Raw genomic sequence first — 26,054 nt, forward strand, 5'->3', positions numbered from 1 at the left:
CTCACGGTCCCGCTCCTTGCCCTGCACCACGGTTCATTTTCTGTAAATAACTATGCATGTGAACTCGCAGCTCTGCGGGCTCCTTCAGGGTGATAGCCAGGGTCAGGCGTGGCTGGTGGTGTAACAAGGCACAGAAGCCCTCTGATAAAATGAGCGGCTTTCAGTGTTTGGAGGAAAGCTTGAGCATTTTGTTGGGTACATTCCTCCATGTGCGTCCTGAAATACATGCCCCATTGTTTACACTGGGTCCGGGGAGTACTCAGCTCAAATTGTCTTCCCGTCTTCATGCTGGATGTCTGAATTACTAATACGTCACATTGTAACTCCCGTGACTCGTGGTAGGATTCCGACGCGACACCATGCAAAACCCCGAAACAGCTGCTCTGCCGTCCGGCCCCCGGGAACCGTGTGGGGTCACAGGAGGTGTCCGTGGAGACCTCGCAGGCCAGTGGGAAAGCGCAGAGCACCCCAGCCACCAGCACGCCCAGCAGCACCGGCAAGTCACAGGTGCGTGCGGCATGCAGCGTCTCACCTGGCAGTGTGCGGCACAAGTGGAAGAAAACTGGGCCAAGCACAGCCCTGCCTCGTTCCGAGAGGTTCCAAGCACAGTCGCGCTTCTAGTCACGGGATGTCCCGGGGACTTTGTGGGCCTCCGGGGGCCTGGGGGCTGGCCCCGGTGGGATGCCCCAGTCTGCCACTTGGATTCCAGCGTCAGCATGAGGGAGTCGTGCCAGGGACACAGGGTCCTTGTCCTCAGAGCACACGCCAACATGGCTGCTCGTGCGGTTTCACAGCCGTGTTGCACACGTCTAGGAATGCAGTTTGCGTGTGCATGGGGCCCGGCACCAGTGACACCCCTTTTTATTACAAGATCGTAAGTGTGATTCTGTGACATGACAGGATCACACTCGAGCATGTATGACATTTTAGGTGACGTGTTCGAGTTAAAACTATAAACTATGACACCCACATTATTATCCTATCTGCCACCCGCAGGCAGGCGTTGCTTCTGCCAGGCCCTGTGTTTTAATCTGCCTTCCATACCAAGTTGCCCGTGGTGAAATCCCCAGGCCGTGTTCAGTTGTTTAGCATCTCAGTTAAAGAAGGACACAGAGAGCCTCTATTTTAAGGGATTTTTTTTGTTGTTGCTTAAAATTTTATTATAATGAATCAAAACAAGGGGAAGAAGCCACATCCCCCTGGGCTCTGACCTCGGGCCCTCTGACCCCCTCCGAGCACAGCAGGACCGGGGAGGCGCCTTGGCAGGAGGGAGCGACTGTTATGTCGGCCACCTCATGCCTTCGGTGACCTGCGGAATCCACCTTACCTTTCCAGCCTTAGTCGTGAGCACCAAAGACTCCTCCAGAAGGAGCAGTTAACATGACAGGTGACAGTGGAAAGGGGCAGCACCCCCGAGGGACTGAGACCTGCAGCGCCAGTTAGCATGTGGTGGGCGGGCTGTAGGTCCCCTAAGAAAAGTCGCCCGCCTGTTCCGTCTGGTCTGTGACGAAGGCCAGGCAGAGCTCTGGGCTTCTCGGAACTCCCAGTGAAAATGGCTCAGTCTCAGAGCTCAAGAGAGGTAGCCCCAGGAGTGTCGTTTTCTGCACGCCACGTAAGCGTGGCCCTGGTGTGGAGAGGTCCTGGTGTCGGTGTCGGTGGGTGCACGGGCGAGGCACGGTACTGACATCTTGGTGCCCGCTTCCTTTCCTGCAGCACGGGCCAGCCCGCCTCTTCCGGTCTTCCAGCAAAGGCTTCCAGGGCACAGCTCAGGCAGGCCACAGTGCCTCGGCAACAGACAAACAGCATCCGGGCCGGTCCAGTAACCAGTATTTCCACGGCAAAAAGAGGAGGCACAAGAGGGACGCCCCGCTCTCAGACCTGTGCAGATAGTCGGCGTGGTGCGGTGGACCGCCCCTGCGCAGAGACTCACGCCCGGGACCACTCGGCCTGGGCGCTCCTGGGACGCGTCACAGCCCGGCGCCGTCCACGTGTTGATTTAGCATTTCTTCCCCAGCTCGCCACGGAGCGGATCATGAAGACTGGTGGCTGTAGAGACAAAAAGCAAGCAAGGGGGGGGAGGCTGCTCGTTGGATAAGTCATATGCTACAACAGGGTCATTTTAAGATTTGAAGCTTGAATGTAAATGAAATATGTTTCTCATTGGCTTCATGCAGAGTTAGAGGGAGTAGGAGTCAGTGGGGGGGTGGGGAGAGGAAGAACACGGAATTCGGAGGGCCCGGGAGGGAGGAGAACAGGCATCTCGTAGAAAGCCCAGATCCCAAAGGGGGAAGTGGCCTGTGCATGTTTTTTAAAAAATATTTTTGCACATATTTACCATTTTATTGTGTGTATATATAGATGACCATATAGGAAATGGATATTTGTAATAGTGGATTTGTTAATACTTTTTACATAACATTACTGTTTAAATTGTAAACAGATTCTCTCAGGATTAGTTTGCAAAATAATCTGATTTGTCATCTTAACATCCACATGTAGGGAAGTAATTAGTTCTCTGACTCGATTGGTTCCCCTTGGCAATGAAATGACCTAATAGGCCCTCAGGACCTGCTGCTGCGAAAACCTTTCCTCTCTCAGAGAAGGCTCACGGTGGGAAGTGACGTTCGTGTTGTGTACACGCGAGCACGTGTGTCTGTACTGTGTACTGTTGTGTGAACAATCTCCAGTCATCTCTCACAGTCAGCCTGCCGCCGTCTTCTGGAGTGCTGTCGTCCCGACTTCGTGTTTGTTTCCTTGCAGTCTTTTTTAAAATTTTATTTTATTTTTTTATTTTTTTAAATTTCTGACAGGGAGGCGACGGCCGCCGTGGCCGGCCCCAGCCCCGTCACCGCGAGCCCCGGCCGCAGACCTTGCATGCCGGCCCCTCCGACCCCATGTGCTGCGCGTGCCTGGGCTCCTCGTCTCTTCTCTAAAGCTCCCGAGTGGCGGCTGTGGGAGAGAGCACCTGCGAACAGCTTTAATGAAGTCATACCTACAAAGGACTATTTTCTTATACTCCACTTTATGCTTTTGGTATTGTCGATCTTCCAAGAGGAAACGGTCTTTGATGATGGGTCTATTTTGTATTGCCTTATTAAGACCAAATACTTGTCATCCCATCCCTTAGCCTCGCCTTCCATGGAATTGTTATCTTCAATTAAAACTTTTTTAAACCTCGGCTTGTTTCAATCATACTGTAAATTTTGGTTGTGGTCAGCGCTGAGTGCAAACGAGATGTATAATTCTGTCCATCGTTCGTCATGTGTTGAGTTTGCAACTCGCTTGGGGGCGTTTCCTCCGAGCCACCGTGCGTGACACTTCCAGAAACCTCCTGTAGGGGGCAGCGTTCGTGTTCAGCATCATGTGTGTGTGGCTCTGTTGATTACGGCCATTTCTGAGAGGAGATTCTTTTATATGTGTACACATATGAAGTACTGTTGGCTTTTAGAAATTTCTTTTATATACGTTTATGAAATACTGAAGACCAATCAGACCGTTAACGGACACTTAGTGCTACTTTTTATAAAGAGAATAATGCTAAAGTAAGACCAAAACTAATGTCATCACTGAAATCGGTGATTCTCAATATGTTCGCATTTTAATTCACAACTGAAAAATGTGTTCCGGAACTGGAAGCCCCCGATAACCTGTGTAAACCTGTGGGAGATTTTAAATGTGACGTTTCTTTGATGATGTTTTAAATCTTAGAGCCCCATTTTATCCTGCTCAGAATGTTGATCAACGCGTCGCGCCTTCGTTCTTCTGAGACTAGCTCGTCATAACATTGTGTGTGCAGTCACGGTATTTATTTTTTAAGACTGTTGTGAATGTGTAGCCTTCTGTCTACTGCTAAGGGAACAATTATTTATGAAATAAAGTGAAATTCAGTATTAGCTGCCTACTTCAGACACTCGGTACTCGCAGGGATCCACGCTCCATTTGCCATGCCGACTTCGTTGCCACGGGACCGCCCTCAGTGTCGAACGCGGATGGACTCTTAGGTGCAGGTAGTCGTGTTCCAATACGCATGTGATTGTCTTCAAAGTGGTGGTAGCGGGAAGATAATCTTGATTCCATTGGGAATCTTAGGTTTTCGTAAACTTACTGGGAAAATAGTTTTTCCTGTACTGCTGATGTTTCTTTTTGGTAAACAGTATCTTTCTAAAAAGGCAAAAAGCATGAAGGGAGAAATCGAGGCGTGTACACCTCCTCAAACGACCAGCATTGTACTCGTGAGTAGTGTGTATCCTGCAGCGAGCAGTGGGAGACTGTTCGTTTTTCAGTCCGAAGTAAAATACTTTCAAGAACTTGGAGTCTGCCTGGTCATTTCGTTCTGTACCTGTGGTCTCCGTTTTTTTTTGACTCCTGTCGTACTGCTTTGTTGGGGTTGGTACTAGAAAGCTTCGGTGAACCCGTCAGAAACGCCACCTTGAAATACTCCAGCCCATTTGCCATGTCCACGAATCATACCCTTCCTTTGCCGGTTCCTGGGGACCGGGGCTTGGCAGATTCTGCCCCACCACAGGGGGGCTCTTCTCCAGCAGTCACGCAAGTGTGCCTGGTTGGTGCCCATGCTCCGTAAAAAGCTGTGACAACCATCTGAATGTGGTTTAGAGGTGCTGGTGCCTCAGAGGTGTCGGCACAAACCCTGAGTGGTTCTGTTCCAACGGCAAAGGTGAGCATGCCTCTCCCTCCCGTCAAGGTGCCTGGTTTTGAGCACACGTGTCCGGTTTGGGGAGGTTGCCCGTGCCCTGCGGACCTCACTCTGGCCTGTGGGACTGGCTGGCTCTGCAGGCAGCTGCCCTGCAGTCTGGACCCTCCCATTCGCTTGCAGCTTGTTTCCTTGGCCCAGATGTTCCCAGAGCAGGTCTGCAGGTCACCGCATGCACTGCAGGGAGAGTGTGTAATCCTCTTTTCCCTACAGAGTCTCACACCCCTGTGTCGTCTTCCCCTGCACCACGGCAAAGTGAGCTGTGTTTGCTGTGACCTGCCCTAAGGAGGGTTTGCGGCTTCCAGGACCGAGGGCAGGCCAGGAGAGGCTGACCGCCATCCACTGCCGCGCCCTGTGCTGCCGTGACCTGCTCCTTGCAGAGTAGCCCCCGGTGACTGGGGCCGGTTATCGAGGTCACCCGGTAAAAATCCCTAGGAATCACCACTGTCGGGGCAGAGGGAAAAGCTTCGCTGATGTTTTTGTTGGTTATGACTATGTTGTCTCGATGTTAATACTACTGGAGAGTTTTGTCCAATCCTTGCATCATAGTACGCTGTTGATTTCTCAGTGTGTTAGTCACCAACTAGCAATGTTAGGGGAATTGGTTGCTTCTGAATTTTCGGAAATTAAATGCTGAAGTACGAACGCCACGGCCAGTGGAGTGGCGAGAAAAACCGATGTGTTAAGATAAGTGGCCGGAAGGGTTTATTCCTGCCCCTCGGTTCCTGCCGTCCGAGCTCTTTACATGGGTGGGAAGCAGCGTTCCCATGAAGCACTTTGTGAGCAAAGGCACTCTAAGTGGCTCTGTTACAGTTAATTGAGCAGAAGAGTGATATTTCAGTTACGCTTTATCCTCATTGTCGTCAGTGACATGGTTCCTGCAGTGAATGTTTAGAGACTATGTCGCAGTAAAATGGGAACAGACAGGGAGCTGCGATGCCTTGGAAGTATCTTCACGGCTCTTCTGGACCTCGAGACTTCAGTTAACGCCATATATATATATTTTTTTAAGATTCTATTTATTTAGAGAGAGGGGAAGGGAGGGAGAGAAACATCAATGTGTGGTTGCTTCTCACGTGGACCCCACAACCCAGGCATGTGCCCTGACTGGGCATCGACCCGGCGACCCTTTGGTTCACAGTCCGCGCTCAATCCACTGAGCCACACGGAACAGAGCCAGTTAACCCCATTTTGTGCAAACATTATAGGCAGGATCAGTGTGAACGTTTGTGAGCGAGCATGAGTGCACTGCTCGGTGTCCGCCACAGCTGAGGAGCGAGCCAGCCTCCCTGCAGAAGTGACGTGCCCGGCTCGGACACTTGGTGCGCCCCGGAGGCCGTTTCTGCGCCCTGTCCTTGTGAGCCGTGTTGACACCTCAGGCGACTTCCTTCTCATCCGAGATAATGAGCCACATGAACTGAATGTTGACAAAGTTATTAACCAGAAGAATTGCTTGGAAACTCTACCGACCTATTTGATATCCTGAATTAAATATTTACTTACGGACAGTTTTTTGTTAATAAGCTGCTAATGTTTGTTTTATGTCGGGGTTTTGGGTTTTTTTTCCTAAGTCTTCGGCCTTTGCACTTTCTACTTAAGTGTGTGTGAGTGTTGAACCTAGTCCATTGCCTGCCAGCGTGGAGGAGATGCTGCTCCAGGAAGAGGTGGAGCAGGGGGATGGAGAATGGTGTGGCCCCTTGGTCATTACAGACATGAGGTGCCTGCTGGGTTTACTGGGAGCAGCAGAAGTGGGGGATAGCAAGGTGATCAGGTGTTGTCTTAACACCTGATCACCTTAACACAAGGTGATCACGTGTGCGTTTCAGCAAGCGCTTATTGCTACTTACGCGTTGTCTTTATTTTAACCCAAGTCCCTGCGCGTCCCTGTGGCCTTGGCTCCTCCTCCCGGCAGCCGCTTCTCCAGGCCTGGATGAGCTTGTTGGGAGACTCGTTTTATCTTAGCGCCGCCGCAGTTAGGAAGGAGAGATTCTGCAGTAAAATGAACTGGCCATCCGCTGCCAGGGGCCGGGCAGGGGAGAGGCCCCGAGGCCAGGGACAGGTGGAGGCTCCCCGGCCCTGTCCTGTCTCCTGAGGCTGCGTCAGCCTTTCCTCTTCCAGTGAGGTGCCTGCCAGTCTCCGAGTTTAAATTACCTTCACCTTTTACCCCTGGTTCAGTGCAGGTTGGAGCTCTTTCCTAAACCGTGCCCCTTGTTACCTTTGGTTACAGGTTACTACGGGTCTCTGTCCCTAAGCTTCAGCTCCAAAATTTAAGATCCCCTCTGATTTTTATACACGTGGAAATTTTCAGGAGTCATTTTTTACAAATAAGTCTTTTGAAAGGCCCATAATCCTAAAATCCAAAGACTTGTGTTACGAGTATCAGTGTGTTTGCACCGAGCCCACTACTAAAAGCCCCGTCCAGTTGCACGCTCGTGTCTGACCTGGGAGGTCGGGGGGCAGCCCGTGTAGTTTCCCGAGATTCGGGGTTAGAGACACGCTGCTGAGTGGTCGGGGCATCGACCCGTCCGACTAGAAGCTGGGTGAACGCGTGTTTGTTTCTAGTAACTTTTGTATTTATTTCCCCGGTCAGCACTGCCTTCCGTGTTAGGAAGTGCAGACTCCTGGGACGTGCTGGAGGTTTGCACCATCTGGAAAGCCTTCCAGTCTTGTCCAGCCTCTTGCTAAGAGGCGCTAAGGAGTTTACCAGAAAAAACCCCAAGAGATTTGATACCAATGATTTACGACATGGCGACACTCCCGGAGGTCCTGTCACCGGGCACCAGCCATCAATACTGTGAACAAATGGGACCCGGAAGGTTTGTTTGTTTGTGTTTAAGCTAATGATGATTTCTTCAAAGACGTCAGTTGTTTGCCTTGTAAAGTTTGTGAATCGCATTTCTACGCACAGCGCTCACCACTGGGCTTATTACCCATGGTCTGCGCTTCCATCTACCTTCCAAACCGCTGGTATGAGGCTTTACGTGGGACCCGAAAAGTAGGCAGTGGCTACTTTTTCTGAATGCGTCTCGTAATGATGAAGACGGGCCCGCTCGGAGAATGAGCTTTTCTTGTTCTCAGATGGCATTCCTGTGGGTTTTCATCCTCCTTCGTGCCAGCAGTGGAGTGGGCAGAGCCTTCAGGCGCTGGGTTCGCCTCCTGCCCCCAGGTCCTGCTCACAGGTACCCCTTGGTCTCTCCATGACCGTCGCCAGGCTGGAAACCGACTCCCTGGAATTGGGTTGTTGGCGGATGCCGACGGGCTCTCTCCTCTGCTGCAACGCAAGGGGTTCAGCCTCTGTGCCGAGAAACTGGGGCACTTCGCCACACCGACCGTCGGAGTGATGAAAACCTTTGCTTCTCCAAGGAGCAGAGAAAGCAGGGTCCGTACCCAAGTGCGACCAACCCATTTCACGTGGTGAATTACAGGATGAACAATATGCAGGCAATTCGGTCCATCTCCCCAGACAGTGGATTTACCCAGTCTCTCAACTATCTGTGAGTGTGTGTTCCACTGTGACGGATGTAAGTCACCCGGGAATACCTGACAGAAGGGCCTAGTTTCCCCTCACCCCCTAGTCCCACCGAGCCCCCTAAAGCTGGCCACTTTAATATTTGGGAATGTATCCTAGATTTTTAAAAAACACGTACAGCTGTGGCCAGGTAACTCGGTAAGAGCGTCGTCCCAATACGCCAAGGTTGCAGGTTCGATCCCCAGTCAGGGCACATACAAGAATCAACCAGTGAGTGCCTAGATAAGTGGAACAACAAATCGTCTCTCTCCCTGCCTCTCTTCAAAATCAATCAATAAAATGTGCTCACATACACAAACATGTCTGTACGTATATACGTTTCGGGATCATTCTCTGCTTTTACACAAGGGGTATCCCACATCAGATTCTGCAACCCCCCCCCATGTAGAGAGAGCCTCCCCCGTCATTGTGCACACAGACCTGTGCACCCCTTTTTGTGATGCAGACTTGTGCCTGCAGGTGTCTGCTAAACATGTCAGATGCCCCGTCGGAAATGTCCGGCACCTTCCAGCTTGTCCTAAATACAGGTTTTACGGAGCACTGCTGTTTGATGGCACTTTCTTCCGAACTGAGTTTATCTTAACAAATTCTTCCAGTTTTACCGTGTTCGAGGCACATTTTCCCAAGTTGCGCTGAAAATTCTCATCGTCTGGTATACTCGGTGGGAGGGAAAGAGCATCCATGCACGTGGCCATCTGAAACCTCACTGCTCCTGCCCCTGCCCCGGACAAAGCAGACGGGAACGTCCATCTTACTGATTGCTCCCCACTGCCTGCCTCCTCAGACCCTTCAGTGACGGCAGCAACTAAAACTCAAACTCTCTCCAGAAATAAGTTACCTGTCTCAAAAGTAGGAGGGGTCGTCCAGTGCGCAAAGGGGGGACCCTGGCGAGAGGAAGGACCGAGGGTCCAGCGCTGGGCGTCGGAGCGCAGGCTGCCTTGGGTTTTGCTGGGAAAATCCACCTGAAATTGTGTCAGGGAAAGAGGGCGGAAGGCAGCCGGGAGGTCAGACGGTCATCCATCTTCCTCGTCCTTGTCAGCACTGCGCTGTCATTTTTTTCGGGAGATACTTTCTTGGAAATGACTTTCTCAGGCTCATTATGTGCTTGTAGAATTTCCTCTGTGATTTATTTAAAAGGATTTCATTATTTCTAGACAGAGGGGAAGGGAGGGAGAGAAACATCAATGTGTGGTTGCTTCTTGCGCGCCCCCTACTGGGGACCTGACCCACAACCCAGGCCTGTGTCCTGACTGCAGATTGAACTGGTGACCCTGTGATTCTCAGGCCGGTGCTCAGTCCACTGAGCCACGCCAGCCAGGGCTCCTTTGTGATTTCTATTAATTAGTGTCCAGTAGAGTCTATCGTGAGGTGTCCTGTATTTACCAGGTGAGCTTAGGAATGCGACAGCTTTGACTTAAATTGGGACGATGTTTCACCTTTTAAGTAAAATGCTTTATACTTGCCTGTCAAATAATCCATTTGGGAAGTAGCACTAATTTGTGTATATGTGTGTGTGTTTCTAAAGCAAGTAACTAACTCCTATTTGAAAACCTGGGATCAAAACGTTGTTGAAGAGAAGCAAACCCGTTAGAGATTTAATTTTAAAACGCCAACCTTTAATGCCCACGTTTAGGTGAAAGGGAAGGGGAGGGTTGTTAAAACCAGTGGCCAGCGGCCTGTTTACTTGGTGTGTCGATTTTCACGGGAGCTACTGCCCATCCACTTCGGGCTGCAAACTGTTTTGCACTTACACCAATCAGCAGGCGAATTCACCAGCGTGGCTTTGCACACTCACCCGAAGCAGTTGCGAAGTGTGTTCCATCAGACACCCCTTTTTTTAAATCCAGTTCAAGAAAACGGTTTCACATGAGCAGGCAAGGCCTGTCCCCAGGAAGAGGAAGGCAAGGGGTCACACAACAACCTGTGGACACAGGGTTGTGCGAGGCGGCCAGGCCGGGCACCGGGGTCGGGGCGGACTAGAGGGGCACTGGGCCCCGCCAGGACGGCGACAAGTGGTGGATGGGGGTAGAGGAGCGGCAATTTTGCCATCATTTAAAGCCAAATGGTTCTAAAAGTTTGTCTCCCTCCCCTCGCTGTCTGTCCTCCCTCTCCTGGGGCTGCCCCTTCCAACTTTCGGTGGCCGGGGCGGCGGTGGCGAGTTTGACTCCTTGTCTCTGAGTAACACACCTCTAATAACAGGTCTTCATTTTTAGTTCTTGGAATTGTGTTCTCTTCCCACACCCTGGCCTCTGATTTTTCTTCAACAGTAGATTTTATTCACGTTTTTGTGACTTCGTGGACGCTGCTCTCACCAGTTGAGATGTAGAATGAAATGACTCCTTTTTCTGAACAAGTTTGTTTGTTTTTCCTGGAGTTTTTTGTGCTTAGTTTCCCCCATACTTGACTCAGTCCCCTCACCTCAGCCGTTGTCCTACGGCTCTCACCACACGCTCAGGTGCCTTGGGCCTGGTAACAGTTCTCGCCTTTTCACGGGCCCCCTCCAGGGCCCCAACCCGCCGTGCACGCTGCTCACGCGTCTCCCTGGTCTCCCACCTCCACCTGGAGATTCCCTTCCCTCATCCCCAGCTCTCTCTCCGTTAGTGCCGTCCCCCAGGAGCGTCCCGGGAAAGGTGCGGCGTCTTTGTTCTTCATTTATGCCCGGGGACGGCGCGGCAGGACGCGACAGGAAACCCTCTTCCCTTCGGCGTTTGACAGCAGTGCCTCCTGGCTCTCAGTGTCGTGAGAACAGCTGGTTTTAGCCCCCCTGTTTTTCTGTTCTCACTTTCAGGATCTTCTCTCTGGTTCCCAAGGTTCTGAAATCGCATTATGGAAATCAGCTGGGGCTGTTTTCGCCTGTCGCACGGGGCACGTGAGGGTGGGAAGCCTTTCCACCTGGCTCTGTGTGCCCTTCGGTTCCAGGGAGTGAGCCCTGGTTTTCATTTTCCTCCCCCCTTGGCTCGGAGCTCCGCAACTATCCGCAGTTACTCGGAGGTTGGGTCTCCTGGCCCAGCCCGCTGGGTGTCCTCCCTCCTCTTCTCTGTTTTCCATCTCTGCCTTTTTATTTAACGTTACCTCCCAACCCTTCTGTTGGTTTTTTTGTGTCTGAGGGTTTTGGTTTTGTCCTTACGGTCTTTTTTTTTTTTTTTTTTTTTTTTTAAGCGTTCTATTTGGCTTCACGGTTGCAATATACTTTTTACTCCGTGAAGATATGAAAGGCTCTGAACTTTGCTTGTCTTGGACTCCCTTTGGGGGCTGGAGGCTTTTCTGAGATTCCCCGGGAGGCCTGCTTGTCTGCACGCGGGCAAGAATGGGGCCTAACAAGCCCGAGGACACTCCAAATAGGAGTCAGCTGGGGGCTGTGCAGGCTGAATAGCCGCCGAGGAGAGGCTCTTCCGGACCTGGCTGGTGGGTCACCCGGAGGATTCCTCCAGCCTGGGGGTAAGGCCATGCCTGCCAGGGTCCTGGGAGCTAGCTGAGTGGGGAAGAGTGGTGGCCTGAGGCAGTGGGTATGTCTCTGCTTCCCAGGTAAACTGCCTTTGGGATTTCCCTGTGTTCCCACAGCTGGCGGGGCCCAACCCGGAGGCTGTCTGTATGTCAACTTTTCCAGACAAGACCCTGCAGACTTCTGCTTGGGTGGGGAGGGACGGTCACTCAGCTGGTGGGGGGTGGGGGTCAGGGGTGAGGGAGAGTCTGGCATTCGTAGCTGTGCCTTAGATTTGAACTGACCTCCTTGACTTTTGCTTCACCTGCTTCCTGAGTGGCCCGGCACGTCCCCTTGCTGTCTCCGGGGCTGATCCTTGGTTTTCCCAACTGCCAGTTTAGGGTTCAGTGTCCTGTGTGGGCCAAGCTAGTGGCTCCAGAACACCTGCTTTCTCCTGTCCAAGTTTGCACTTCTGCCCCTTTCTCTCTCTCTCTATTCTCCTGGGTCTTAAAGACGTCCTTTCACACCCGTTTCAGGGGCTATAAGGAGGCGGTAAGACTAGAGGACGGCTCGACCCGGCATCTCTGCTGGTAAGACTTCCAGCGTCCAGCTGGGTCGCCGCGGGCAGGGGGCCGAACGTGAAGGCCTCCCTCCGTCACCCAGTGCCGGCCGTTCCCTGGCCTCGGGGCAGGCCCTCGTGGGGGTGGGGAGGTTTTCTGGGGTGTCACCACAGTGGATGACCGAAATGACAAACACACTAGATGCGGGCATTTGGAGAGAGACGGCACCACCCCGTCCCCGGGAGAGCGACATTCACTGTGTAACTGGAGCCCTTCCGTCTGCACTGGGTTTCCTCTGCAGACCAAATACTTTCGCGTGTACATTTTGTTCGCAAACACCAAGATCTTTAACCCGTGGGTTGTCGGTTCTCGTGTTAGTCTGGTGTGAGGTGGCTTCTAACAGCTTTTCCTCCAGTGGCAGCCAACCCGTCCGGCACGCTGAGCTCCCCGCCCCGGTCGGCAAGCCCAGGACACACTCGAGGACCAGCCCAGGGCTGGGGTCTCGGGGAGCGGGGCTCCCACCCGGTCTGGGAAGCAGTATCTTAGGGCCTTGCTGTGCAGGCTGGCCTGAGGCCCCGTGGCCAGTACCCCTGGGAGCCAGGCCAGGCCTGTTGACCCGGAGGCCCAGGGTGTTTTCGGAGGCGGCTCCGACGTCCTGGGCTCCAGTGGGAGACTCCGAGGGCTGAGCGGGCGCGGAGGGGACCAAGGCCCTGCTGTCTGGGTGGGTAGGTGTCCGCACTGAGGCTGGCAGGTCTTTCACTGTCCCGCTGACTTCCTGCCTGCTCCGAGGAGAGGTGGTCACTGATTTGGGTGGAGATGACACATGGGACTGGGTGGGACGTCACAGCACCTCTGCCTGCACCCTGCACAGGGCTGAGGGCTTTCCGTGCTCTGCTCGAAGGGGCTGGAGGGACAGTGCTGGGCATGAGCCCCAGGAGGCCCGGCCTCTGCCCGGGGGGTCCCCCTCCCTCTCCAGAGTTGACCTCGGCCGCAGCACACAGGCCGCTGGGCTGAGGTGCTCACGGCTCAGTTGAGGCAAACAGGTGGGTCCTGCTGAGGGTCGGCAGGCCCGGGGCAGGTGCTGGCTCTGATGAGGACCCGGTGTGCCCGCCATTTGCGCACTTCGGGCACGGGGAAGTCCCAGCCGCTCACACCTTCCCGGGTGGGCCTGCCGGGTGACACAGTAACTTTGCCAGGAAAGGGACGCAGCTCCAGCCCAGAGGGCCAACGGCCACCATCCCAGGGACTCTGGGAACTTCTCCTGCTGCCAGGAGTGGAAACCGGATCTCCACCTTCCCGCATTCCACCATCTGGTTCCTCAGCATAGTTCCTCGAAGCAGGTGGCCTGTGGGCTGGGCTCCTCCACGGTCACGGCCCTCCCGGGGCCTTTTCCCTGTAAAGTCTGCTGTGGTCCCCAGCTCCCGGAAGCCACCACAGGGTTCCCAGTAGACCGGGATTTTTCCCGTCTATCTGTGCTAGGATCGCCTGGTGTGGGTCCACCTGTGGATTCCTGGGAGTCTTTACCCCCGAGCTCCGGCCAGGGCCCCCAAGGCTGGACCTGACAACCGGGCTTCACAGCTGCCCCAGGTCCCCATCCACAAAGTGGCACCTGGGCTCCCGAATGGGGGTAATACCAGTGGGAGGGGAGGGACGCCGGAAGGTCTGTGACTTAACTTCCCTCCTGGGCCTGATGATTCCTCCCTTCATTCCTGTCCTTTGTCCCTCCCAGTGGTGACTCAGAGGAGTACTTTCTTGCTCACCCAGCCTGGGTACCTCAGAAACAGGGCAGGATTTTTTTTTTTTTTTTTTTTTTTTTTTACTGCCTGCTCTGGCCCCTGTCCTGGGTTGTGGGAAGGTGCGCGGGGGCACGAGGAGGTGGCTACTTTCCTAGGCTGGCTTTGTCTTCCGCTGCGCACAGACGGTGGGTAACATGGAGCAGCGGGTGAGGTGGGGACAGGGCCCTTACTTCCCCCCTCTGGAGCCCCTTGGAGTTAAGGCCTGAGTGAGACAGCTGGCTTCTACCCAAGCCTCCCTCGTCCTGGCAGGAGGGCATTAGTCCACAGACCATGGATCCTTCTAGAAATGGGCGTTACTGGATTTGGGGGATAGATCTGGAGGAGCAACAGCTGAGTTTGCTAGAAAGTGTTCCCCTCTGGGTTGGAGACACACCTGGCACGTCCATACACGTGCGTGACCGAGAAAACAGGTTGGAAAGGGTTTTATTTCCTGCTCCGGTTCCAACGTGCCCGGCGTTCTTCCACGCGGACCCGGGCTGGCGGGCGGGCACGTGCGGCGTTCACGCGTTTCCACACTTCTGGTGCTATCGAGCAGGGTGGCGGAGGGCGGTGCCGGGATGGGGGACGGGTCGTCGGGGGCGCCCCTCCTCCCCGCCCCTCTCATCGCCGCCCGCAGCCGGGCTGCGCCGTGCCGACCCCAACCGCCAGTGGGGGGCGCCTGCAGCCGTCCCTGCCACACAGCCGGATCCGGCCCGGGGCGGTGCGCACGGACACTTGGGCGGTGGCGGAGACACCGGTGCGCACAGACACCGGGTTGGTGGCGGTGGAGACACACGGCGGGGAAGGTGAGCGCATTGGTGGGACCCCATGGTGGAAGCGCGGCACCCCGGCCCAGGGAGCGTGCCCCACGGCTTGGGGAGGGGTTGGCTGGGATGCGCCGAACGGGTCCTCGGGCCTGCCTCGCGGTGGGGCCCCACCGGGTGGAGGGCTGAGCCAGCTCCTCCCTTGGCTTCCTTCCCGGGCCCGAGAGGGGCACAGAAACGGACACCGGCCCATGGGGACCCCGGTCCCGCCCCCTCCCCTTCTTGGTCTCTGGCGGAAGCCTGGAGTGGTCTCTCAGATGTCCCCTCCCTGGCCCTCTGTTCTTCCCGCCTCCCCCTCCAAGACCCATGCGGGGGAATGAGCCCAGAAGGGCCCCAATGCCACTGTCCCGACCACAAAACCCGGTAGAGGGACCGAGCTCTGTGTCCCTCCCTGGGCTCTGTGTCACGCCCTTCGTTTGGAAAGCCCTGTGGCTTACGGTCGTGGAGAGGGGCAGGTTTGTCCATTTTCCCGCCAGGGACAAGGGGGCGCCCCTGGAGGGCCCGTACACGGCTGACCCAGGGACCACGGGGTTTGACCGCTGGGCCCACTGGGGTGCGATACGCGATTTTCTTCAGTAAATACCGGCAGTCTACCGCACCCCCAGGTTTCGCATCCATGTATCGGCAGCTGCAGATGGGAACCGGTCTTTTCCATCCCTGTGGTTGGGAATCCCCTCCTGCCGAGGCCCTGCCGTTGTTCTGCGTGTTTTGTTCAGCGCCACTTTGTGTGAGAGGCTTGAGCGTCCTGGGGTTTTGGTATTGGGGGGCGGGACTGAAACCAACACCCCATGGATGACAGAGTGCTGTAGTTAAGCTCTGGGGAAGTTGAAAGTTATATGTGGATTTTCCACTGTGGGGGGGTGGGGGGGTGGGTGCCCCATCACCCTCTTCCCTCTTTCAAGGGTCAACTGTAGTCTAAGATTTTACATATGTATACACATACACACATATATACATATATATAATTTTTTAGAGAGGGAAACATCAATGTGTAGTTGCCTCTTGAGCGCCCCCTACTGGGAACCCAGTCCACAAGCCAGGCACGGGCCCTACGGAATCAAACCAGCGGCCCTTTGGTTCACAGGCCGGCACTCAATCCACTGAGCCACATCAGCCAGGGCTGTAGTCTGTTTAAAGTGCAAACAGCTCAAGGGAAGAAAACTCCAGGAGGGCAAGGCTGGGGTTTGGGGTTGGAAGCAGTTCAGCCCCAGCTGACAGTGAGCAGGGGCAGTTAAAGGAGGGCGTGTGGATGGGACTGTGGGCAGGCTTTGGTCCCTGACTTGGATCCCCCCTGGGGGAACCCCAAACCTGACCTTTCCCATGAAGGAAGTGGTTGGAGGCGGGACGTGTGGCCTGGAGGTGCCCACTCTCCTGGTTTCTACCTGGCGTCCCCACTGCCAAAGGCCGGGGACCCATGCGCTGAGTCCCGGAGCCAGAGCTGGAGATGCGTTTGGGCCCTGAGACTGGAAGCAGAGCCTTTGAGATGAGGCCCACGGGTGCCCTGTGTGGCCGGGCTGTGCCTCGCACGGCCGGGTCTGGACCCGCTGTAGGTTCGGGGCCCTCGTTGGTCGCTGAGACCTGTCAGAGTGTGATGGTGAGCAGTGGCATGAGTGAATGAATGAATGAATAAGGGAAAGGGTGACTGACAGGACAGCAGTGGGCTCAGGCACAAGGCTGAGGTGACCGGGCAGGCAGGGGCTTCGGGCTCTGAGACGAGGGGACTCTGGCATTCAGCCACTGCTTTGAGATGCAGGCGGGTGCCCTCCTAGGAGGGAGAACCTTGTCCGCTGTGGGCCTGGAGCTGCGGCCGCCGAGGCCCTGGGTACAGTGAGGAGCCTCAAGGGGGTGGCCAGCTGCACCTGGGGACCAGAGGGGAGCAACTGCACATGGGGAGTTGGGTCTCCAGGGTGCCTTTTGGAGCTCCCCCTCTCCCCCACCCCTCACTCCACCCCTCACCCCAGGATCGCATGCTCGGGATCCTCAGACCAGTCCTCTCTCCTCAGCCCTCCGAGAGTGGGTGCTCTCGGGCCTCTTATAGAAGAGGGAAGGGGGAGGTGGGGGCCCGCCTATCTCTAGGGCCAGGTGGCTTACAAAGCTGTGGCACGTCCCTTGTACCATGTGATCCTGTGAATTAGGGTCGGAGAGGTAAGCTGGGACCAGGGCCTGGCCTCCTGGCCTTCCCATGGTTCTGGAAGAGTCCGTCTGAGTATACAGTAGGAGCTGACCCTACCTCAGCAGGCAGAGTCTCCAGTGGGCCCCATAAACCCTCCCCCAAGGGCAAAACACACTGTCTGCCTCCGTCTCCCTTCCTCCTGTTCCTACCCCATACCCGGGGGTGCTCTGGGGCTTTGCTGCTGACCCCCACCTCCGGGATCCCCTTTCCCTGTAGCTGGGCACAGACTGCTGATGGGCCCTCGTGGCTCCCATGGACCCCAGCAAGGGAGCCAGCCTGTGCCTGGGAGGGGGCGGGAGTTGGGTGTGGTCCCTGCCTTCCTGAGTCCGCTGGCCAATAGGAGAGACGAAGTGGCTGCACCTTGACCCCAGACTCTCAGAGGAGAGAGGCCTGTACAGGGCGGGCCAGTAGGAGGAGGAGCGGGAGGAGTCTTCATTGGGGTATCTATGGGGAGCTTGTTGATAGATCGTTTTCTTATTTATTCACGCTTCTTGCATTTTTAAAACTGTCTACAATGAGGAAGAAAAGCAAAACTTTATTCCTTTTTTGTCTGTTCTGGAAAAGTTTCAAGAGCAGTTCTGTGGGTTTGAAACTTGGCAGTGGGTTTGCCAGTGGGGTCGGGGGCCGGGGTAGGCTTCCAAATTTAACAGGGTGGCCCGTGGGAAGGCCTCGGGATTTCGAGGTGTCTCAGTGCTAATTAGCCTCAAAACCTAACAGAGCAGCCTGGACCGCGGGCACAGGAGCTGCTATTGGCTTGCAGCCTCTCCCTGTGTGTCTGATGGCATCTGTGACTCACGGCCAGCTGCTGGAGAGCTGGCCAGCGGGTGGATGGAAACCGGGGTGATGGCGGCCCCTCTCCAAAGGGGTCAAGACCAGGGGATGACAGCGGCAAGGTTGGTGCACCCTCCAGGCCCTGGGCGAACCCCATTTGGGAACCAGACAAAGAGGGGTTTCCAGGCTGAGGCACCTGGCCTGGGGCGGAATTGGGCACAGAGGGCTCTGGGCCCCGAGAGGAGAGGATAACCCCTTCTTCCCGTGGGTCCTCAAGGGGAAGCTGAGCTGGGGGGATCAGCTGATAGGCTCCTCCTCCTCCTGGCAGGTACTGCTGTGTGAGCCCCAGTCCCTCCCCTCCAGCCCCCCCACCGTTCCTCCCTCCCGGAAACCCTTCCCTGCCGTGCAGCCCCATCGTGTGTCTTTGGGCACGCTCAGCCCTGTCTTGGATGGCCGACCTCAGGGGTCCCTGTGAGCGCAGGTGGTCTGTGGGTCAGGGACATGGCCTGGGGGTCCTTCTGACTCCAGAACCCGGTTCGGGGCTGGGCACCTTCCTCTGCCTCTCGGACACAGGGGCCCGGATGGTCACTTTAAGCGGGGAAGAGAAAGGCAGGAGATGCTGCCCCTCAGCCCGCGGGCCCTGCATGGGCCTCTCTGCCCCCCAGATTGTACAGAAGGGGCTTGCAGGGGCCCTGCAGGGCGGGGTGCTGGGCCCTGAGCCAGGCGTGGGGGCCGGTGGCCCGGCCTATGTGCCGTGGGCCTGCGCCTGCCGTTAATGACCACCTGCCGAGTGAGTGGCTGTTGGCAGCCGCAGTCCAGCTGTTTGCACAAGGAGGCTGTTTTCAATTATTAACAAAGGCTGGTATTTGCAAGGTCCTCAGTCTGGAGGGAACCCCCGGGGCTGAGCCCTGCCCCACCTTCCTAGCTGGGTCGCTCTGGTCAGGGGCTCCGTCCTCTCTGAGCTTCGGTTCCTCGTGCACAAAATGGAGGCCCTAAGAAGACTTGTCTCAAAGGCCAAGGAGCAGGTCCAGAGTGAAGGAGACCAAAGAGGCAGGATAACCAGATACAGTAGGTGCACTTGGGCTGCCCCTGGCTCTTCAGGAGGTGTGCTGGGTGGGGTGCCGGCCGCCCCAGGAGGTGCTCATGGAGGGGCCCCCGGCTGCGGTCTGCCTCTTGGTTTGGTGTATGTAGGTGTTTCTCTCTTTCAACCCCTGGTCTTCTGTGAAGTGGGGCTCTACCACCTTCCTGGAGGGGGGTCGGACAGGCTGGCAGGCCTGGGGCGCGGGGAGCTCTTCCTCACTTCCATGCCGCCTTTGGCCTCTGGTTCCCAGCAGCCAGGGCTCAGGGTCAGGGGGTGCCCAAAAGGAGGAGGGGGACCGAGCAGCCGTCTGCAGGTGATGGGCAGGGGCAAGCGCAAGGCTGCCGGCTCCTGCTTTCTTGACCTTGTAGGCGGGCCCTCCAGCCCCATCTCACAGCGAAGACGGTGGGAGCCTCTCAGCTGACAGGGTGAGCTCGGTGTGTGACAGGGGGACTCAGGCTCAGAGGGGCAGAGTGGCCCCCAGAGGTTGCACAGCCCGGCAGCCCTGGCCTGCTGGGCCAGGGCTCTGAGCCGCATTCCCGGGGCAGAGGAGGAAGTCCGCTCCTTTCTTCTCTTTAGGGGCTGTAATTTTGTGTTACAAAAATGACATTTCTCACTGAGAAATCAGAAGCCCCGAGTGACAAAGAGGGACAACCCTGAATCTGTACTCTTGGAAGCAGCCTGAGAACATACCAGTGTGTGTCTTTCCAGGCGGCTTAAAAAAACAACAAAACCCCTACGATGATAGAAAATGTTGAGTGGTCCAGTCTTCCTCGCCGTCAGCCCCCTGCTGCCCAGCTCGCCCCCGGCTGTAAGTGGACTTGGGGATTGCTCAGGGGCAGGCTGGCCCCCGCGTTTCTGTGAGGAGCCTGGTTGAGTTTCTGTCCCCCACTGCTGGTCGTTTAGGCGGTTTTGATATTTTGACAGTGAGAGCCCCGCACTTAGGCACTGGGGGCGAACTCTGTGTATCTGTTGGGGTTCTTTCCGAGGGGACAGGGAAGATGGGTCCGTTTCTCTGCTTTGTGGGGGCTGCACACTGGACTTTGCAGTCAGGCCACCTCCGGAGGCCCCAGGCACCGGGAGCTCTGCACTCCCCCCGGAAACTGCTCTGCACGCAGAGGATGCACTGGGGAGCCTCCCAGGAGAGGGCCCTGCCTGCCAGGAGAGGGGCTGAGATGCCCGTGCCCAGGCTGGTACTGAAGCCATTAAGCTCCTGCGGGGGGGTGGCCTGGGCTCCCACTGGGAGGCAATGGCAGTGCCTGGAACCCTGCCCAGGGGCCTGGGGTCACCTGCCCATCATGCTGGGTGTCCAGGTTGGAACAGGGTGTGGGGAGCTCGCCCCCCCCCACTCCAGTGGGGTGCAGGGTGGCTCTGGTTGTGCTGCCACCAGCTCTGAGACCTGGGTGAGTTACCTTCCCCCACAGGGCCACCTGTAGGCAGGGGCTGAAAAGGGCCCCGTTGTTACGTGAGGCTCAGATGAGGCAGCAGGTGCCCGAGCTCTGACAGCCAGTGTTTCCGCATTCCACTCGGGAAGTTAAACACGCACACAGGTCTAGAAGTGCCGTGACCACCCCCACGTGCCCCTCCCCCGGCTGCCTGGTCTCCAGCTCTTGGCCAGCCCAGCGTCAGCGTTGGTCCCACGCACGCCGCCTCCAGACCTCGTACCCATGCAGATCCTCGTGTCTGCTGAAGCTCGTGTTCTGCAAACCGTGCTCCTTACGATCAGAACTACCTGCCCTGGCTGGTGTGGTGGTGTGGCTCAGCTGGTTGGAGCATCCTCCCGTAAACTGAGGCAGCCTGGGTTCGATTCCCGGTCAAGGCACTGTCTGGGTTGCGGTTCCGTTCCCCCCCGCCCCCCCCGTCAGGGCGGGAGTGAGAGGCAACCGACCCATGTTTCTCTGTCACATTGGTGTTTCTGTCCTCCGAAATCAGTGCCCCCCACCCCCTGCCTCTCTCTCTCTCTCTCTCAAAATCAATACGCGTGTCCTCAGGTGAGGATGAGAAACCACAACTGCTCATTCAATGTTCAGATTTTTAATCGTTTTAAACACATGCCTGTGTTTTTGGTGTTTTGTAGTCAGGGTCCAAACGAAGGCTGTGTGATGAGATTGCTCAGCCTACTTCTCAGGCCTCCTTCCAGCTGTGGGCCGCTCTTCACTCATGTTCTCGGTCTTGCTGTGCTTGTGTTTGGAGCTTGGGTCCCCTGTCCTGTGTGACATCCCTGAGCTGTAGCGGGAGGCTGGCTGTAATTCTTTTTTTTCCCCACATAAGGACACCTTGGAGGTGGGGTTGCTAACTGCTAGGATGCTGACATTGTGCAGGCAGCCCCTGATGTTCAGTGGCTTAATTTTTAAAGAAATTTACTTTTAGAGAGAGGGAAAGGGAGGAAGAGATGGAGAGAAACATCAATGTGTGGTTGCCTCTTGCGCACCCCCTACTAGGGACCTGGCCCACACCCCAGGCATGTGCCATGACTAGGAATCGAACTGGTGGCCCTTTGGTTCGCAGCCCAGCACTCAATCCACTGAGCCACACGGGCCCGGGCTGAAGGTAGTATGCTTAATGATCGTAACATCATTCCATTTCCACCTGGTTCCGTGCTGCCGAGCTCAGCCTTGGGTGGAGAACTGCCAGCCTCGGGCTGCCGGCCCTGTGCTTTGATTATTGCCTTGACGTGTTATCGATTAGTCACGTGGTAGTGCATTCCATCAGAGAAACTGAAAACAGCCACCGACCAGAAGACCCAGATGCAATTACAGCTGTGTGACGTCCGCGTCACCTCGTGGCACTCCCACCATGTGGAGGATGTTCCTCCAGCCTCGCTTGCATGCGACAAAATACGCAACGTGTCCGCGATGCTGTCGAATGAAAGGGGGCTGCCCCCCCCCCGCCCCCCGCCCCGCGCACTGCGGTGCTCCGGTGCTCCGGGGCGCACCGTCGCCCCTTCCAGGACCTGCGGGGCAGCTGGCTCTCCCTGCGCCTCCGCGGCTCCCTCCCGGCGGCTGGGCGTGGGGAAGGACAGCGTCTGCCGTCTGCCGGTGTCACCCTGCTGCCAAGTTTTTCAAAGGAAGCAAGGCCTTGGGGGTTGGCAGGGCCGTTGCTTTCACATCTGGTCTTTCAGGGTTCTCCGCTGTTATTCAACACGCGGCCTGACCCGGGCTGCCCCTGTCCTCAGCCTGAGCCCTGTTGCCCAGGCCTGACTGAGGCAGAAAGGAGGGGGCGGTGGGACCCAGCCCCCCAGCCCCCCAGCCTCCGGGCGCCGTACCAACGCGATGTGGAGTTGCTCATCTCTCTGCTTTGGCGTCGGAACTGGGACAAGCGGCCACCGTTCAGATTGATTCCTACACAGGGGCAGTGGCTGTCGGAGGCGGGGGGAGGGGGCCAGGGTGTTAGCAAAGGCGCTGCTTACTCAGCACTGGTGTGTATGTGGATCGTTTCAAGGCTCACCCCGCCACCCCTTAGCACCCCCGATGAGGAGTCCGAAGGCCCTGGTTCCCTCCTGTCCTGTAACTCGTAGCTGACCCCAGGGGACCCCTTCTCCTCTGGAAACCCAGCGTCTGGCCTGTCAAGGGAAGGGATGAGCCAGAGCACCTCCCTGTGTTCCCAGGAAGGGAAGGGACCACAACGTGTCCCTCAGCCCTGAAGACCAAGGTGAGTCGATGCATTGGAATGCACCTCCCGCCCCCACTGGGAAACGTCAGGCTGCAGCCGCCCAGGCGAGGTGGGCCTGTGGGGATGCACACTGCTGGCCGCTTGGGGTGGGCTCTGTGTCTGCTGGGCGCTTCCCGGGAGAGTCTGGGTGCAGGTCTATGTGGCAGGAATGTCATGGGGGCCTGTTTCGTGCCTGTGCTGGGGACAGGTGACTCATTCCCTCCTGAGCAGATGACAGGTGACCCTCATTCCCTCCTGAGCAGGTGACACTGAGAATGAGTCAGTCCCGTCTGGGCCTGGCCTGGGGGACCCGCTTCCACGGTGGGCAAGTTGGTGCTGGTTGGCAGGAGGCCTCGGCTCCTACGTGGTGAGAGCGTGTGCTTCTACCACCCGCCCTCACCGAGTGGTGGCTGGCTGTCCCCCGCCGGCTGGTTCAGGAGGGAGCGAGCGGGAGGCCCCAGAAGCACCTCGTAGTGTTTCCACATTCTTTCCTTGGCCGCCCAGGTAGGGTGGGAGGGTCTGCTCAGGGCCGTGAGCGGAGGCAGAGCCTCTGGGTGGCTGCCCAGGTCCGAGCGGCCTAGTGACTGGGAGCAGGTCCCCGCACGTAGTGAAGAGAAAGGTTCCGGGACTGGTCTCCTTGGACCACCTTGAGTCACAGTCCCGTTTCTCAGGGGACGCTGGAGGGCTGGTTTCCCGTAGGAACAAGTTGCTGTCACCATAGCGGGAGGAAGGTCACAGCATGTCTCTGTGGAGAGGCCTGGGGCGCTGTGGCCAGGAGCAGATGACAACGAGGTAGAGTAGCATTTTTACCATTCCAGGTGGCAGAGGCACGGCCATGAGGGCGAAAGACAGGTTGGGCCGGGGGTGGGGGTCAGGAGGAGGAGCAGGACTCAGGCGCAGAAAAGTCCGGGAGGGTCTTTGACCAGGGGGGTGGCTCAGTACACCCCGGGGGGGACCAGGGCTTGGGGCTGAGAGGGCGCCCCCCCCCGGCCTCCCGGCCTCGATCGAGTGCTCCTAACGTGCCTTACGCCCGTCTCACTCAACCCTCCCGGCCTCCCAGGGAGTTGGGTGGCATTGCCCTGACTTTCTCAGGTGGGCCCCCTGAGCCACCAGGGTCGGAGCCCCTCGTTGGGGCTCTCGCTCCAGAACTCTGAAGCCGCCTCATCCCACTGGGCCGAGGGGCTGGGCTGGGAGTGAGTGGCCAGGCGAGGAGGGGGCCCCCACACTGTCCCCGAGGGCAGGAGACACGTGCGGTGACTGTAGTACAGACGGTTATTTTCCTGCTCACGCCCCCTCCCAGAAACCCGCCCGGAGATCACAGAGTGCAGGGGGTGTGGGGGGTTTCTCCCCCCAGGGAAGGGCTGGACTTCTGAGTTTGTTCAGTGGGGCCGAGCTGTTAGCTCAGTGTTCACTGTTAGTTGTCCCTTGGCCAAGCGATAGCCCTATCTGCCTGGTTTTGCCTGACTTTTCCATTCCTCCTTGCCCACTGTTTCACTCTCTACGGCCCATGGTCCCCACGTACCAGCCAGGGGTTGTCTGGGCCACCTTCTAGGCCTGGGACACGCCATCTAGGGTCTCCTCCTCCAGGGGGCCCCAAACCTTCCCCAGGTGGAAGTGGTCTGTCTGCCCTGAGCTTGGGACTATGATGCTGGCCTTCACGGGTGCTTCTCCCCGACCCCTGGGCCATGCTGTCGGTCCATGTCTTAACCTGGGCGCTTGGTGTCAGGGGCTGTGTCCAAGTCATGGTTCTGTCCCCAGCACCCTAGAGGGGTCCTGCCCACAGGGAGGGGCTGGGCGTTGCTGAGCAGGACAGGCAAGAAAGGGTCAGGCTGCGCTTCGTCACCGTGCGCGAGGAGGAGCCAGTCCTCCCTGTTTGATGCTCAGAGCCTGAGGTGGTCCCTCCTTCCGGCAGGTTGTCCCCGAGGTTTGGGAGAGCCGAGTGCCAGGGCCCCGAGACTGCGGGCGAGGGAGAGGCCTCTCCGACCCTCAGTTTCCTTCCCTGGAGGACGGCAGTGAGAGCAGGACCCTCTTCACGGGCCCCTGGGGGCGACAGGCCGTGCTTGAGGTCAGCACAGGGTTTGCACGCTGACTACGGGCTCATTCCCCGTGCCCATGGGTCTTGCCTGTCGGGACCGCACAGTACGTGTAAGGGGAGGCTGGGTGCGGTGGGCTGGCCGTGCTGTGGAGAAGCACCTGACCACGGCCTCCTCTGAGGACAGAGCTGGAGGTGGGGCCTGGGGCGGGAACACTGGCCTCCATTCCCCACCCTGTTACCAAATAGTGGGGCTTCCTGTAAGGATAAGAGGTAGAAAAAGATCCCAGCATCCCAGCCGTGTGCACAGAAGGGCTCCCCGAGGACCAGGAGGTGCCCCTCCTCTGTCTCAGGGGGCCTCCGCTCCCTGCTTCCCAGCCCCTCCTAGTCTGCTGCCTCACCACCGAGCCCCTAGGGTTTGATGCCTGGCTGCGTGGGGCCCAGGGCTGCCAGGTTCTCCGGGGGTTCAGGCTGTTTGGAATAGGAACTCCAGGTGGGGGCTGGCCTGGCCCCAGTGTGGGGCAGCTATTACACAGATGGAGAGGCAGCAGGCTAGCCGGAGGCCTTGGACTTCTCAGGCATGGACCAGGGCGCCCCCCCATGTGGGTGGGGAAACTGAGGTTCGGGTCCTGCAGTGGGTGGGCGGCCGACCCAGCGCGGGACTCCGTGCCAGGCAGCTCTTGCCTCTAATTGCTCGTTAAGGGCACTTTTTCTCCCTGCTCCCAACCCTCGTCTCGGGGCTTCTAATGGAGGTTTTTGGTGCTTGTTTTATTTTCACTTTTTGAAAATTGTTCCAGCTTAAAGCTTCCAATTTCCATGAAGTCACTGGAGCCAGGAGCCCGGCCTGACGGCTCCCCCCTCCCCGCCACTGCTGTTGAGGGCTCCGCTGCGGCTGGGAAGGGGGCCCCATGCACCCCAAGAGGCGCGGAGCCCGAGGCTCTGCTGCCCCCGCTGATGAGCAGGAAGTTGTGGGTCCCAGACGTGAGTCACTCTCATTAGGTGGCCGGGAAGGAGCCTTCCCATGTGTGAGCCTGGATGCCGGCTGAGGAGGGGCAGGCAAGGGCTGGGCCACCTCCAGGCCGGCTCAGACCCTGGCCCCGCTGCCCGGGGGCTCTGGAGCAGAGCCAGGTAAAGAGGGGTGTGGGGATGGGCCCAAGGGGGCTGCTGGCCAGGCAGGCCAGGCCCGGCACTGGATGGAATCAACAGGGTCCGGGCTGGGGGTGGGGGTGCTCTCGGAGCCTGCCGGGCAGCCAGCCGGGTGGGCTGGCTGCTGGACAGAGGAGCAGAGATAACGTGTCCCGGCCCTTTGCAGCCCGGCAGGAAGGTGCCGTTATTGCCACGGCGTCTTTATTTGTGGGGCCCGTTCCGCTTGGACCTCTGGGTGTGCAGACTCCGAGCCCACGTTTCTGTCCCGGCTGGAACCGTGCGTGTCCAAGTCTACTTTACTTTTCTCAATGACTGCAAGTGAGCGTGGGAAGGGCAATTGAATTTATTAGGTTAAAAAATAAACAAAAAGCCCAAACTTTGGA

General features: G+C 57.2%; 2 protein-coding genes across 6 annotated transcripts in view; both read left to right on the plus strand.

Annotated features, from left to right (window-relative positions):
- The window catches only part of TENT4B (terminal nucleotidyltransferase 4B), a 35,167-nt gene extending 30,860 nt beyond the window's left edge, over nucleotides 1-4,307 (plus strand). For all 4 annotated transcript variants that reach the window (XM_053915294.1, XM_053915295.1, XM_024551454.3 and 1 more), the window contains 2 exons: nucleotides 343-507; nucleotides 1,714-4,307. In XM_053915294.1, the coding sequence (XP_053771269.1) occupies nucleotides 343-507; nucleotides 1,714-1,890 (342 nt within the window). In that variant the 3' untranslated portion in view covers nucleotides 1,891-4,307. The remainder of the gene's footprint in view (nucleotides 1-342; nucleotides 508-1,713) is intronic.
- Nucleotides 4,308-14,668: 10,361 nt separating this feature from the next.
- Nucleotides 14,669-26,054, plus strand: part of ADCY7 (adenylate cyclase 7) — a 46,833-nt gene continuing 35,447 nt past the window's right edge. The window contains exon 1 of one of the 2 annotated variants that reach the window (XM_045188411.2): nucleotides 14,669-14,802. The gene's annotated coding sequence lies outside the window, so the exon portion shown is untranslated. Of the gene's footprint in view, nucleotides 14,803-25,529; nucleotides 25,654-26,054 lie in introns of those variants that run through there. The other variant, XM_045188412.2, reaches the window with a different exon arrangement.

The sequence above is a fragment of the Desmodus rotundus genome, chromosome 12 (assembly GCF_022682495.2).
Source record: "Desmodus rotundus isolate HL8 chromosome 12, HLdesRot8A.1, whole genome shotgun sequence".
NCBI lineage: Eukaryota > Metazoa > Chordata > Mammalia > Chiroptera > Phyllostomidae > Desmodus > Desmodus rotundus.